The sequence below is a fragment of the Impatiens glandulifera genome, chromosome 5, assembly GCF_907164915.1.
Source record: "Impatiens glandulifera chromosome 5, dImpGla2.1, whole genome shotgun sequence".
NCBI classification, from domain to species: domain Eukaryota; kingdom Viridiplantae; phylum Streptophyta; class Magnoliopsida; order Ericales; family Balsaminaceae; genus Impatiens; species Impatiens glandulifera.
In genome coordinates, this window is record NC_061866.1 from 49,076,282 (window position 1) to 49,091,287 (window position 15,006).

The 15,006-nt window shown below is 33.3% G+C and overlaps 2 protein-coding genes across 2 annotated transcripts; one reads left to right on the forward strand and one right to left on the reverse strand.

Annotated features, from left to right (window-relative positions):
• The first annotated feature begins 274 nt into the window (after positions 1-274).
• LOC124939908 (serine--tRNA ligase) lies at positions 275-4,296 on the forward strand. The gene is made up of 9 exons (XM_047480370.1): positions 275-496; positions 568-638; positions 1,018-1,179; positions 1,261-1,366; positions 2,773-2,966; positions 3,051-3,154; positions 3,244-3,427; positions 3,533-3,712; positions 3,783-4,296. Exons 1-9 carry the CDS (start codon positions 364-366, stop codon positions 3,981-3,983), a joined length of 1,335 nt encoding a protein of 444 aa, XP_047336326.1. The 5' UTR covers positions 275-363; the 3' UTR covers positions 3,984-4,296.
• Positions 4,297-6,752: 2,456 nt separating this feature from the next.
• Positions 6,753-12,294, reverse strand: LOC124940697 (uncharacterized protein At1g10890-like). The gene is made up of 5 exons (XM_047481228.1): positions 12,038-12,294; positions 11,591-11,815; positions 11,291-11,507; positions 10,970-11,220; positions 6,753-7,234 (listed from the first exon to the last, which is right to left on the reverse strand). The coding sequence occupies exons 1-4, from the start codon at positions 12,166-12,168 to the stop codon at positions 10,978-10,980; spliced, it is 816 nt and encodes a 271-aa protein (XP_047337184.1). The 5' UTR covers positions 12,169-12,294; the 3' UTR covers positions 6,753-7,234; positions 10,970-10,977.
• Between the last annotated feature and the right edge of the window lie 2,712 nt (positions 12,295-15,006).

Consider the following 15,006-nt stretch of genomic DNA (forward strand, 5'->3'; position numbering starts at 1 on the left):
CAGTTAAAATGATAATAATATTTATATGATTAATATATTTTCAAATTTAATCTTATTTTTATAAATTTAAGACATATTTATTCTAATAACAAAAATAGAGCTATTTAGTGATTTAATATATATAGATTACTATTCAAAAATTAATACCATTGTTCAAATTTATTCTTATTAATTATTATATTATGAATAGGTGAAAAAAGAAAGAAATAATTTTAAAAGAATAGTCCACTACTACCTCTTTCCAAAACCCTAGCTGCTCATCTTTCTGTTTCTTCATTTCCTTGTCGGCTGCTACATCATTTCCTTTCACTTCTTCTTCTTCTTCAGGATTGAAGTCGACGGAGCTTTTTGAGAGATAGAAAAATGCTGGACATCAACCTCTTCAGGGAAGATAAGGGCCACAACCCTGAGATTATACGCGAGTCCCAACGCCGAAGGTTCGCTGATGTTGAGGTTGTCGACGAGGTTATTCGTCTCGACAAGGAATGGAGACAGCGTAATCACCTCTTTCCCTTTTCCTCTTCTTAATTTTGTTGCGTGTTTATGGGTTTTTCTCTGTTTATTCAGGTCAATTCGAGCTGGACAATCTCCGGAAAGATTTTAACCGGATAAACAAAGGCATCGCCAAACTCAAGATAGTAAGTAACAGATCATCTTTCTTGAATTGTTCTTGATATTCATTTTGTTTGTAAAGGGTAATTGCATTTTATCTACCTGTTGACTTGAAATGTTAGGATTTAATTTCAAATTCATTATGTGTTATTTGGATTAAGATGTTGGATTTGCATTTGGATCAAGGATGAAATGTTCTTATCTTTGAAATATTCTACATTAATTATTTGTTGAACTATTTCTCTATTATGAACATTTAGAGACTGGATGGATACTTACATAGGCCTAACAAATTGAGGAAATTAGTTTGGCACCAGAAATCATTATTTGTTTCGTCATATAATGCACATATTGTGTAGGATGCAAGTCTATGTTCTTAATCATCGATGATTGGTTTTGAAATAGGCTGGTGGGGATGCAAGCGAGATGATTAAAAACACTGATGAAAACAAGCAGCAGACTGCAGAAAAGGAGATAGAAGTGCAGGAAGCACGCACTGTATTATATTCAAAGCTGGAAATAATTGGAAACCTGGTTCATGATTCTGTTCCTGTCAGTAATGATGAGGTATGATGAGTGCTAACTCAGAGTATTGTGAATATTTCAGTAGGTAATCACATCCTTCAAAACTATTTGAGAAATATGTAGGCGAACAATGCTGTAGTTCGAACTTGGGGGGAGAAGAGATCAGAACCGAAACTGAAAAATCATGTAGATCTTGTAGAGCTTCTTGGAATTGCTGACACCAAGAAAGGTATTTATGTGTTGCTTTGCCCCAATTATTCACAAATCTTGTCAAATTAATAAAATTTATTTGTAACTGTTGTGTTGCCTGAGGTTTCTTATATCTGTTTATGTTTTCCAATAGGTCTCTTACTTGATTGCAATTGTTTTCCAAAGTAATTCATAATTGTCTTGGATTCACTTTCAGTTGTTTTTAGTACTTGGAATTGAGTAGTTGTTGCAAGATAGTATATTATTTTATCACCCTTAGCTTGCCAATTCTCCTTGAATGAAAATCCATTCCTATAACTGCAAATTACGAAGATGTAAAAAATGGAGACTAAAAGGAAACAACATCCAAGGATTACTCCTAGGCCATAGTTGTCAATAGCGTATAGCGCTAAATAGCGCCAAAGCTGCTCATAGCTATAGCGTAAAGCGAATAGCGTAGCGAGGGCTATTTGAAAATAAAGCGTAAAAAACATGTAAATATCAAAAATAAAAAAACATCACAAAAATAAATGTTCAAAACAAAAAACCATCAATTCTTAAACTAGAAAAAGTTCAAAACATAATCTAAAATTCATTGTCATCATTTTCATCATCAAAATCGAGATCATCTTCTTCATTTGAAATTGCATAATGCTTAGCATCATTCTCTTCTTCACTTTTTTCATTGTAATCAAATTCATCTAAAATATCAAATGTGTTAGATGTTCCTATTGGTCTTTTCCCCCTTAACTTAGATGTGATTGCCTTCAAGCTTCTTAAATGTGTAGATGAAGAGAAAATAAGAGAATGAAGGATAAGAAAAGACTAGAGAAGAGAAAGAGGGATAAGAAAAGGCTAGAGAAGAAATGTAGAAATAAGATTAGAGGAAAGAAGAGAAAATAATTGGAAAAGACTAGAGAGGAAAAAATAATAAGAGAATAAAAGAAGAGGAAGAGTCAAAAAAAATTTTGAAATTTAAAATTTTTGGGGAGATGAAAAGTCATAATTAATATTAATTTTGTAAAAGCATCGCTACAAGGGGCAATAGCTTTTGGCGCTATAGGAGCTATAGCTACAAAAGCGGGGCTATTTGAAAGTGCGTAGCCTATAGCCCCTTATAGCTACAAGTGGGCGCTACGCTACGCTATTCGCTATAGCTAGCGCTACGGGCGCTATTGACAACTATGTCCTAGGCCATGTTTGGATAATTGGAATTAGAATTTGACAATGTTTGGAAAAGTTACAATTCTGCAAAACTATGAATTTCACAAAATCAATACATTTGAATTTTGTGTATTTATGAGATAATAACTTTGCTATTGATAAGCTGTTTACTGCAAATTCTTCTGTTGAGAAATTGTTCTTTACCATAATTATATGGAGGTATTCAGGTTCTTATAATTGTTCATTCCGCTACTAAACTTAAAAAATGCCTGAAACTTTTAGGGACCAACACTGCTGGAGGTAGAGGTTTCTATCTAAAAGGAGATGGTGTGCTCCTAAATCAAGCCCTTATTAATTTTGCCCTAGCCTTCTTGGGGAAAAAGAGTTATGTTCCATTGCAAACTCCATTCTTTATGAGAAAAGACATCATGGCAAAGTGTGCTCAATTAGCTCAGTTTGATGAAGAACTTTACAAGGTAAATTCTATTAATGTATATGTTCAGAGAAGCCTATTCCACCTATTCAATTTGAATTATTCCTGAACTAAATGGCTACTTCAGGTTACCGGAGAGGGGGAAGACAAATATCTAATTGCAACAGCTGAACAGCCCCTCTGTGCATATCATATAGATGATTGGATCCATCCATCTCAATTACCGATTAGGTGTTGCCTGAAAACAATGTCCAACCCTTTTTTTTTAATTATAATAATTTAAAATATGATTTAAAGTGCTGAATTTCACGTATGTTTAGGTATGCGGGATATTCGTCTTGTTTCCGTAAGGAGGCTGGCTCACACGGTAGAGATACCCTAGGGATTTTCCGTGTTCATCAATTTGAGAAAGTGGAGCAATTCTGCATCACAACCCCTAATGCCAATGATTCCTGGGACATGCATGAAGAAATGATTAATAATTCTGAGGAATTCTATCAGCTGGTAATAACCTCGTATAATTCACCATCAACAAAATATCAACTGTCGTCTAGTTTCAAATTTGAGCAGCTAAATGAATGATGGGATTCTTCTTTGTCTTGATTGCAGCTAAAACTTCCATATCATGTAGTGTCTATAGTGTCTGGTGCATTAAATGATGCTGCTGCAAAGAAGTATGATTTAGAAGCTTGGTTCCCTTCCTCGAGCACTTACAGGGAACTGGTGTCATGTTCAAACTGTACAGATTATCAGTCCAGAAAATTAGAGATTCGATATGGACAGAAGAAGGTAGTAAATTATTTTTTTATTTTACTTTTAATCTTGCTGTGAATTTATTTACCAATGGTTGAATATACAGGGCAATGAACAAGCGAAGCAATATGTACACCTGTTGAATTCCACTCTCAGTGCAACGGAGAGGACAATGTGTTGCATCCTCGAGAATTATCAGAGAGAGGATGGTGTTGATATTCCCGAAGTACTTCAACCCTTCATGGGTGGAAAGACGTTCATGCCCTTTGTCAACAAGCCAGCCAAAGAAGTGAAAGCAAAGAAGTAAGGTTTTTCTATGATTCAGTTAAAATTGATCTGCCTTTTGGATTTTTGTTCCATCTATGAATTAAGGGTATACTTTTCTTTTTCTTTTTTTATCAAACACAGTTATTTAAGTTAGAACTTAAGTACTGAACACAGTTTGCCCAAGTTATTTTCAACTCATTATGGCCATGGACTTGTTACATTTGGGATATTGTTTGGTTTTCTTAAAATTTTAAAGTTTGTATTAATAAATTGTCCTGAATTGCCACATCTTTCAATACAAATACTAGGAAAAGTCTCTACATGAGACAAAACCCTAAGGTTATGATGGTTAATGATCAATTTCTTACCATCAAAAAATTTTGGTTTGTAATTAGGCTGTTAAAATCGAGAATTTGCGTATAATAATTAACAAGTGGTAAACTTATAAAATCTAGAGTTTACGTGAAATCGTATGAGTTTAATTTGAAAAAATAATAGTTATATATTATTTTTATTTATATATATAATTAAGTATTTTGTACTTAGTTAATTTAAAGAAATTATATATTTTAATATAAAATTAATTAAAAAATAATAAGTAAATAACACTATAAAAATTATATTTATAAAATTAATTATATTAATTAATTTAAATAAATAATATTTTTAATTTTTAATTTAATTAATATAAATTTGTTTTTTGAAAGTAAAATTATATAAAATCGTAAAATCAAAATTATTTATAACCTCGTAAAATTTTATTATCGTAAATTTAAAATCGTAAGAGTTACTTAAAATTAGACTCGTTAAACATATGAAATCGTAAGATTTTAAGAGTCAACTCGAGATTTTAATAGCCTTAGTTGTAATTAAAATATTCTATGACTCAATATTCAAGAAGAATTCAAATGGAATGAAATAATGGGCAAGGGTAGATCCTCTCTTCTATTCTAGCGACAATAAGAGGTGTATACTAACTCTATGTTCTTAGGTTTAAGCCCGTTAGGCGGCAAGTTCAGCGTCTGGTTAAATGGTTAAGTATGTTTGCGGGTTACATATTTAATCCGTTGTCCCATTTTATTTTTTTTAAAAAATGAGCAAGGATAGATTTAATTAAGATATGATTTGTATTGTTTTAAAATCTAGAAATTAAGTTTTTTATATGAGATTAAACAAAGAACAATATAATTTTGGTATAAAAAACATTAGAAAATGTGTAGAAGAGAAGGAGATAAGGATTTAATTCAACTAACAATTAAATGTACATATATGATAACTACTAGTTAATGATAATAAATAATTGATAATACCTGTCTTTGACTTCATTAGCTGCACTAATCTTATTGGTTAGTTAATTAAGAGACAATTACAAACATAAAGACAAAGATAATGACCACATTTAAAAGCTGCCTCCTCAAGATATTTTGATCAATGAGTTTTCTATTCTCTATCAAATATCATGTGCATGCATGTTTTATTAAAAAAAATAAAAATCATGTGCATGCATGTTCTATTAATATTAATAATTAATCACTTTTAACTATTTTATTTTGTTTATTGCGATGTTTTAGAGGTCAACGATTACAACAATACAAACTAAACTAATCAAAGACATCATGTTACATATCAAGATGAGAGTATAAGGATATCAAGAAGATTACGAAACTATTAACATAAGTCAATAAGAGGAACACGATACAACCAACATAAGACGTTTTAATTAGTATGCGCATATAGTTAGTTATTTAGTTAACCCTTATTCTTAAATATTTTATTATTCCTCTCAAAGTTATATAGCCACCAAAAAGACAATATTAAAAATGGTTACCACTTTTTATCTATGAAGGTAATCTTTTACCCATCAATCCAAACTTCCTATACCATGAACACCACTTCCAAACATGAACCGATCAAGCTTCAAAATGCTCTACAAAATAGCAATTAAGCATAATGGAGATGCAATTTCCACAATAGAAAATGACAACTACTCTTTCTCAATAAGTCTCTACTTTAAGAATCCCTAATGAATAGCCATTACTCAAATAAGAACAACTTTGGAGGAAGTTGGAGAGTTTTAAAAGGCCTTCAACTTTAAAAAAAGAAACAATCTCATTTGAAATAACTGTTTAACAATGACTCACACATAAACGTTTGAAAATTTTACAATACTTTTAACTTTATTAAAGATATGAAACTTTTAACTTTATAAACAATTTTATTTGAGAGGATCGCTTAAGAATGACTCACATATAAACGTTTTAACCTTCCTCTTGAAAGCATGTTTGCTCGAAACCAAAAGTGGTATACTAAAATTTTAATGAATATTTGTCAAAGGTAGTTCAATCGAAAAAAAATTAAATTTAGTTTAAATTCCATTAAAAACATTTTGATTGAAATAAATAGTACTGTGGGCTGCCGCGTTAGCCTCCTCCGTCAACAAATCTTCGTCTAAAATATCTTTTCAAAAGTTGAGATCACCGCACCAAATATCTTTTCAACTTTGCACAATAAACAACTTCAATCCAGTTAACACTTTTATGTACACCGACCCTGAATGGAAAAAAGATTGTTTAACCAACCACCCAACCAACCAAATTCATCCCGCATTTTGTCGAACCACTTTCACCAAAAGAGTATCATCTTGTCTAACCCATCTCACCCAAACGCTTAAATTGTCACTAGTAAAATGCCAACACCATTTTAACAATGTCTCTAATTTTTTATTTTTAAAAAATTAAAACTTTTTCATTAATCAATTTATTCGCGAGATCTCTTAAAGCTTACATTACAAGAAGATTGAGCCAAGAGCTAACCACCACAAATCTCACTTTGCGTTTCTTATTTAAAACAAATGGATTATATAAGGAGTATTTTAATGTGGATTCCTGATATCAAAGTTGATCCAAACACCCTAATATTAAAAAAAAAATCTAATATAAAACCAAGTATATTGATTGTGTAAATCCTCACTCACTACAGTCAACCAAGTCATACATATCCTGTGTCCCTAAGACAGCATAACCAACACAACATTTACATCCACAAACACAAGAATCATACCCAAAATGATTACATTAACGCGTACAAATAAATAATAACCTTAAACATCATCATCATCATCATTCATAATCGCTCATTGATCCTTGTTTAGCACAAACGCATAACCTCAATCGTTCTGTGGCCACAAACTCGAACACTAGATATAAATTTTGGTTGTGACAACTGTATGTGACACTCATCTCTAATGGACAAATTAAAGCATCTCCATTGGAGGTGGCATGGGTGGGAACACTGTAGGAATGGTAACATAGGAAAAATTAGCTCAAACTATTAATTTGCAAGCTTCTTATTTATTGGTTTATAATAGAAAACACAATCATATTGTAATCTTTAGAAACAACTCAATCTGTATAAACATATCGAATCATATTTAAAAAAAAAGATCATATTGGTCCCACTTTCTTAGTGACAATTGATACCAATATTATATTAATGACATGCTGATTTGGTGGGGATTAGGAAGATTATGCATGCTAATTAAATCATCATAATTAGTAAAGTGTGCCAAAAAATGCCGCAAAGGCCAACAAATAAATATTATGTTTGCTGACGATTAACACATAGTAAAGACTAGATCATCTGTTTCCAACCAAATCTTACATACAATCACAATAAGGATGGTTGGTACTAACCTTTCCTTTGCATTGTGGCTATATATATAATGATCATAACCCTACCCATAAAAAAGTTACTTGGGAGAAATCCGAGTCATTATTCTTGATGACTGGATACTCCAAACATCAATTGAGAATGTACATTTTATGAATAAATGACATAACCCAACTCATAAAGTAATAAATAAGTGTTTTTATGAACAAATGTTCTTTTGAGAACAAGGCCTGATTGATGAGATTCTTGAAGAACTCGATAATCACTATTTTGATAGAGGTCAATAATTGTAATTTCGGTTTCTTCTAGAGTGCATCAAGGACTTGAGCTTACGTTAATGCCTATATTTATGTGTTTAGTTGTTCTTTGCTTCCTCTGCAACATTTATACAATTGATCATTGTTAACAAAGAAACTAATTACTTGAGTGAGAGTAAATTAATCTTTAGAATTTCGACGACAATTTCTTTTTATGATTAACAAATATTTCTTTTTTTTTGAGTTCTCTACTCATACCAAAAATGTGGATATGGAGAAACTTTCTCCTAGCTAGATTGCTTGGTCAAATTTCTTAAGATTATTTGTCATGATCAAATAATCTAAAAAACTCTTGGGCATAATTGTAAGTTGTAACATTAGGTATATCTTATACATAAATAACTAATTTATTCGAATAATTGTGTCAATACAAAACCTTAAAAGTTTAAAAATGTATCAATAACATCAATTATATATAACTCATTAGCTTTCACTTATAGGAGTTCTTATTTCTAATGTACATATTCATGACCCAAAACGTCGAAGTGTATTGCACTAATTAGTTCATGATGTCTCGTCCTAGGGTTAATAATAGTACTCTAGAAAGGATTTGAGTGTGTACTTTGTTCGATTTGACATATTTGGAGTGGTACCATTTATATGGTTTCTATTCATTTTTAATATCGGATTGAACATGAGACTTGTAACCTAAACATCTCAAGTTCAAACTCTTTTCACTCGAACTATCTTCCATGGATGTACCTCAATTCCTGCACTTGCTTTTGGTCTCCTATAATGTTTATTTTGTGGTTCAAACTCCATCCTTAATTTGCCACCTTAATTTTATGGTACAAGCAGTAACTAATCATATTAATGGGGATATGTAGTTTATTGTTTGGTTTTGAGTTACTCCCGCCCCCTCTCCTCTCTCTCTCTAATCATGGTCTAGACCAATACATATTATTGTCTACCAAACAAGCATAATAATTATAAGTTTTAAAGGGTTTTTGGCTTTTGGGTGGCTGCTACTGTGACCAAACAAACACAACACTAACACTAATCTTTTTGAATAATAATTGTAATCAACTTTAATTCAAAGTTGCATTTTAGCTAGCCACACTACCACGGCACCATTATCTTTGCCTTTTGATGGGACCTCTCTGATCGGTAATTATCTACTCCACCATTAACCATGATCTCTCCTCTGTCGGGAGAGAAATAGAAAGAAAGAAAAATAATTAATTATAATTAATCACTAATTCTTTTAGTTAAGAGAATTCCGAAATCATTGATCACAACCCTAAACCGGCCAGATATAAACATCTTCAGTTCATTTGTAGTTTGTTTCCCATATATAATTAACAGTTTTATATATGGTCACTAATCATTATAAATATATATATATTACATTTTTACTAGATATGATCTCCTTAACAAGAAAAGGGAGCCGGAAAAGGCACACGACACTAGAAAGATGATCGGGCCCTCCGAGAATCGTACTTAGTATCAGTTTTAAAACTTAATTCATCCATCTTTTTCAACAAGAATTGAACGAAAGAGAATGATGACTATGATTGCGGTGGTGATAATTAGCAGTGCTACTGGTTTCCTTCTCGATCCGCCACCGAATATGATGAAAGTCGTCGATCGAACATGGTAGACGAAGAGGGCCGGAGGTATGATACCCATAAACCTCGTGTGCCTTCTCTAGAAGATTATGGAAGAGAGGATGGTGTAGGTACAATATGGGGATCACGAACCGTTGGTTTTCGTTGTTGTCATCTAATCCGACTAGAACTGTCAATGATCCTTTCTTTACTTTCATCTTCTTCTGACCTTGATCTTGCATCTTTTGTGAGAGTATGGAAGGATGGTATGGTTTATGGGTTTTTGAGCATATTGTGGCAACTAATGGGAATGAACATTTCTATATATAGACTCTCAAAGTCATTGAAAGAATTCTAAACTTTTAATGTTTTATTATATGTGTTTTGGCCCACCCTAAATTTGACACATAAAAAAAGAATATTCTTTTATTAATTGTGCATGTATATATGTCTCCAATATCTTCTGGTCACATTTTACAATCATTACAACCAGTATTTTATTGTTTCTTGTATACATTTTGGATTCAATAATATTTTATTACTTAGCCCATTTGACAATTGTATGGTATTATTTTGAGTTTTTCAAATTTTCACTACTTTTGACCAGTCATAAGCATTAGTTGGTGAGGTCAAATTTGTTTCGAACAAATTTGAGACCTTTTGATCTCTTTGATCAAAACTCTTTCCACTTGAACAACTAGTTTAGTAGGTTGATCTTAAAAACAATTAATTTGCAAACTAAAAGACAAATAAATGAAGGAACAATAGCCAGATTTAATCACATTTTGACAATGCTTAAAGTTTAGGATCTGATTAACACAACTAATTAATGATAATTGTTCAAATTTGCTATATTCATCTTTATCAATACTAACATAGATTGTGAATAAATGTCAAACATAGTTAGTCAAAAGAATCTATCATCTCTTTTGAGGTCTGACTTTCTTATTAGAATGAAGGTGGGAGAAGAGGGGGGAGTGTCCACCCTATAGTCTCAAGTTGATCAACTAAAGTCAACTGCCTGTTACAATTGACTCTCCCCCAATTATTGATCATTCCACTTTGTTTTTGTCCTCTCAGTGCTCATCAATGGCTTTGACTCTCTCTAATGTATAATATATTTCCATTGTTAGGCTCAGATTTCAAAGTCTAGTCAATTTTCTGTTCTTCCTTTTTTTTTGCCTTAATCTCAACCTAACCCCATTTTAAGTGTAAGAGAATTAAAGAAGAGAAAGATATAGATTTTAAGCCTAACACTATACAGTAAACTGATTGGTGGGGAATTGGAAGGTATAAGTCTAGAGAATTTGTATGGTGGGCAGTAAACAACTTAGCCAACCATGAACCGCCCACCATTCATTCATATAATAAGTTCTTAAAGTGTCTAATCTGAACAATAATCTTTTCAAGAAAATCAACTTACTTATAACTGTCGATAGTGTAAAATATGACTAGACAACTTCCAAGTAAAATATTACTGTCTTTTGACATACCTGGTTGGTTAATGATGACTGGTCTTGTTTCGATTTTTATTCTTCATCTGATTGTCGCGTTCATCTTCTTCCTCTAGCTGCTTTCTTATTGAGGCATCTTCCTTCTGCCTTTGGATAAGCTCCAACTCTTTGTGCCTTTCCTCTTCCTTCTTCTGAAATTCCACTGCTTCTCTTTTCTGAGACTCTTCCACTCTTCTCCAATTCTCCTTCAGCATTTGATCCAGTTCTTCTCTCTCTTTTCGGGCTTGATCCTGATTCATATAACAGGTTTTGTAAGATAACAGGATAAATAAAGAAGAAAACAAATAAAACCATTTTTACCTCTTTCCGTCTTGCCTCATCTAGTGCAACTTCCTTTTCTTTCTTAAGTTTAATTTCGACATCGTCAAACAATTTCTTCTTAGCTTCTTGTATTCGCCTCTCTACTTCTTTCTTCACTTCTTCGGAATTCAGCCTCTCTTCTACGTTTTTCCTTATGGCCTCTTCCACTCTCTTACCTGTCTCCTCTTCAAGAAGTCTTAGTTCTTCCTCCTGACGCCTTTTTCATTGCAACAGCAGAATAGAAACAATGTTATCACTATTTTCAAATGTCTAAGTTTGTGATAAAAGTATATCACAGACCTTTTCTTTTCTTCTTCCTCCTTCCTCAGTTTCTCAATTGCGTTTTCTCGCTCAATAGAGGCCAAACTTGGACTTCTAGGCTTGGGAGGTGGAGATGATGATATACTCTTACTCTTCTGCCGCTTATGTTTTTTAGGAGAGGAAGACCGAGACCTGTTCCTGCGGCGCCTCAAAGCTGGAGAACGACTTCTCCGGCGAGGTGCAGGAGAACTGGGACTTCTCCTCCTGTATATTCAAACCCAATAGAAGCTGGACTCAATGTATAATCTGATTTATTTATCATCTTTAACATACAATATCAATATCGATCAAGTTGTTACTGTTTGTTAATCTGCCATGGCCAGAAAATTGCAGAAATGTGGAGTAGTGAACCCTAAAATAATTGACTACTTGGGCAAAATTTGAAGTTCGAGAGTAGCTAATTAAAATAGATGATAGGATAATCACCTGTTGTGAGAATGTGAAGGTGAGCGGCTACGGTCTCTTCTACTTCGCCGGCCATTGCGATGACCTACAGGCGATGGAGACGGAGAATACCTCCGCCTGTTAGAAGGCGACCGTGACATACTCCTCGCCATACTCCAAGCTTAGTTCTTACATCGGCGATCTGAAATCAATGGAGAAGGGAAAATCTTCAAGGCAATGATTATCAACGATCGAATGAATGCAAGAAACTGAACCCTAATTCTTTACTGGCAGTGACGACAGACGAGGATGACGACGGGGCGGTTGATACCCGATTGAAAAAGTACGGGTCATGTCTTTTCAAGTTTGATTCGGGTCATTCATTCTTAGTTGACTAGGGGTCGAATTCTTATAATATGTTTAAATTAAGTCTCCAAATTTTATGTTTAGTATAACTTTCCCTTAAATTATAAAATAAATTAAAAATGTTCTTGAAGATTATTATAAGGGGAAATATAATTTTAATGTCTTTCCTTTAAATTTAAAAATTTTGAAATATTTAATAAAGTTATATAAAATAAAGTTTTTCTAACTGTTTTAAAAGTCGTTAACTTATATAAAATAAAGTTTTTCTAACTGTTTTAAATGTCGTTAAGTTATTATATATACTTGACATTAAAATTCATAATCGAGAATTTTGACTATCAATTTTATCCGTTTACTAAAATTTCAATAGTTAAATTTTATTTATTATAAATGCCTAAATTCAAATCGTTAATATAAAATCTCACTAATTTCAACAAGTTAAAAAAAACAAAAAATAATATATATATATATATATATATATATTAAAAAGGGGAAATTTAATGAAATGACCCCATAATAGGGGAAATTCCAAAAAAGGCTCATGCCTGCTAATGTTGGTAAAAAGGGCCCTTTTGCCCTGCGAAATGTCAGAAATACTCCTCCGGCGCCAGATTTTACGCTCATTGACGCGAATTACCACTCACGCGATTTAATCTAAATCGCGTGAGTTCATCAACGCGATTTAGATGAAACGCGTGAATGGCAATTCGCGTTTTTCAATGTACGTGAATTACCATCCACGCGTTTCATCTAAATCGCGTTGATGAACTCACGCGTTTTTAGATGAAACGCGTGGATGGTAATTCGCGTCTTTAGTCTTATATATAATTTTTCGGCCCTAATTTAAAACAAAACCTCCCCGATTCTCCCTCCCACTCCGACTTCCAAAACCACATCTTCTCAACTGCCGACTTCCTTCAACATCGATCAAGATCATCGTTCCTCAACATCGTTCCTCGTCCAACATCTTCGACTTTCCACCGTCTATTCGACATCATCGTCTTCTTTCCACCGTCTCTTCGACATATTCCGGTGAGTTTAGGGCTTAAGAGTTAGGGTTAGGTTTTGATGTGTATTATTCCATTTATATTGATTTATATTGATGTATTTAGGGTTTAGGGTTTGGTTCTGATTTCGTTTATGTGTGTAAATGCTTTTAGGGTATATGATGAGTATTGTATCAGTGTTCTTATTCTGCATGCATGCATTTCACGTTTATTCATACATTTCTCGTTTAAGAAATGGCATTTTCGTGTTTGTTATGTGCTTGTGAAGAAATGGTATTTAGGGTTAGGGTTTAACTTTTGCTGCTTTACTGCACCTTAATAGAATGCCAATGAGACAGGTTTCATGTTTGTTATGTGCTTGTGAAGAAATGGTATTTAGGGTTAAGGGTTTAACTTTTGCTGCTTTACTGCACCTTAATAGAATGCCAATGAGACAGGTTTCGATGTTATATTAAGAAATTTAGTCAACACGTGCTCCTAATTTGCTGTGCTGAATCAAAAGCCATAAATGATCCACACTGTATGTTCACTTTCTTGGACCATATTGCACTTGCTATAGGAAGCAAATATATCTTTCACTTTTACCTTGATTGAATGCATTTCTAAAAGTGGATCAAGTGTTAATATGTTTAATTGGAGGCTGCATCTAGATGAGTGTTCTTATATTGAATACATTGATTGTAAAATCCTTTTTGATGAGTGGATGACTCGGGTGCATCTATACACTAGATGCTATGATTGAACTGGACCAAACTATTTTCTGTCATGATTTTTTCTGTTCCATTTTTGTTGTTGGTCTTACTATTTAATTAAATACTAATTTTGTTTTGCTAATTATCATGGTGATCCCATGTTGTTCCTTGTTTTGTAGATGGAGTCCACTATAATACCCGAGTTTGCTGGTAGGGTATCTTGGAAAACCAATATGGGAAATATTTGCGGCCAAATTTGCAAAGATGAATCTAACTGAAAGGGTAGAGGAAACCCAATTCAGATTCTTATTCAAAGGGAACCCGTTACTACGGTTCTCATGAATGATTATACACCACATGCTCCTCAGGAAGTCCAGCTCAAATTCTATGGAGATGAAGTTCATTGTGAATGGAGAAGAGCTATGCTTCGGGATGAGGGAGTTTGCATTGGTTACAGGTCTCAATTTTGGGAGATTCCCTGCGGAGCAAAGGATTTTCAATCAGGTTGAAGAATCTCCAACTTTGGTTCTTAAATATTTTAAAAGTATTCCACTTATTAGAATAGCAGACCTTCATTCAAAATTCATGTCCTGCTCTGATAGGGAAGATGCATGGAAATTGGGGCTGGTATACCTAGTTTCCCATTATCTCTTTGCCCTTGACCCGAAGAGGATAATAAATAAGAAACTCTTCAGCATGGTCGATGACATCGACACCTTCCTCAATTTTCCATGGGGAAAGGTGTCCTTTAGAGCAACCATCAGGGGTTTGACCAAAGACCTTGATCGCTACAGGAAGCTATATCTGCAGAAGAAGAATGCCGCATCGGGGAAGAAGAACAAAGACAAAGACAAAGATGTCGATGTTTCTTATACCGTATATGGGTTCACACTAGCCTTACAAGTGTGGACTTATGAGGTGATCCAAACGTTTGTCCCCAATCTTG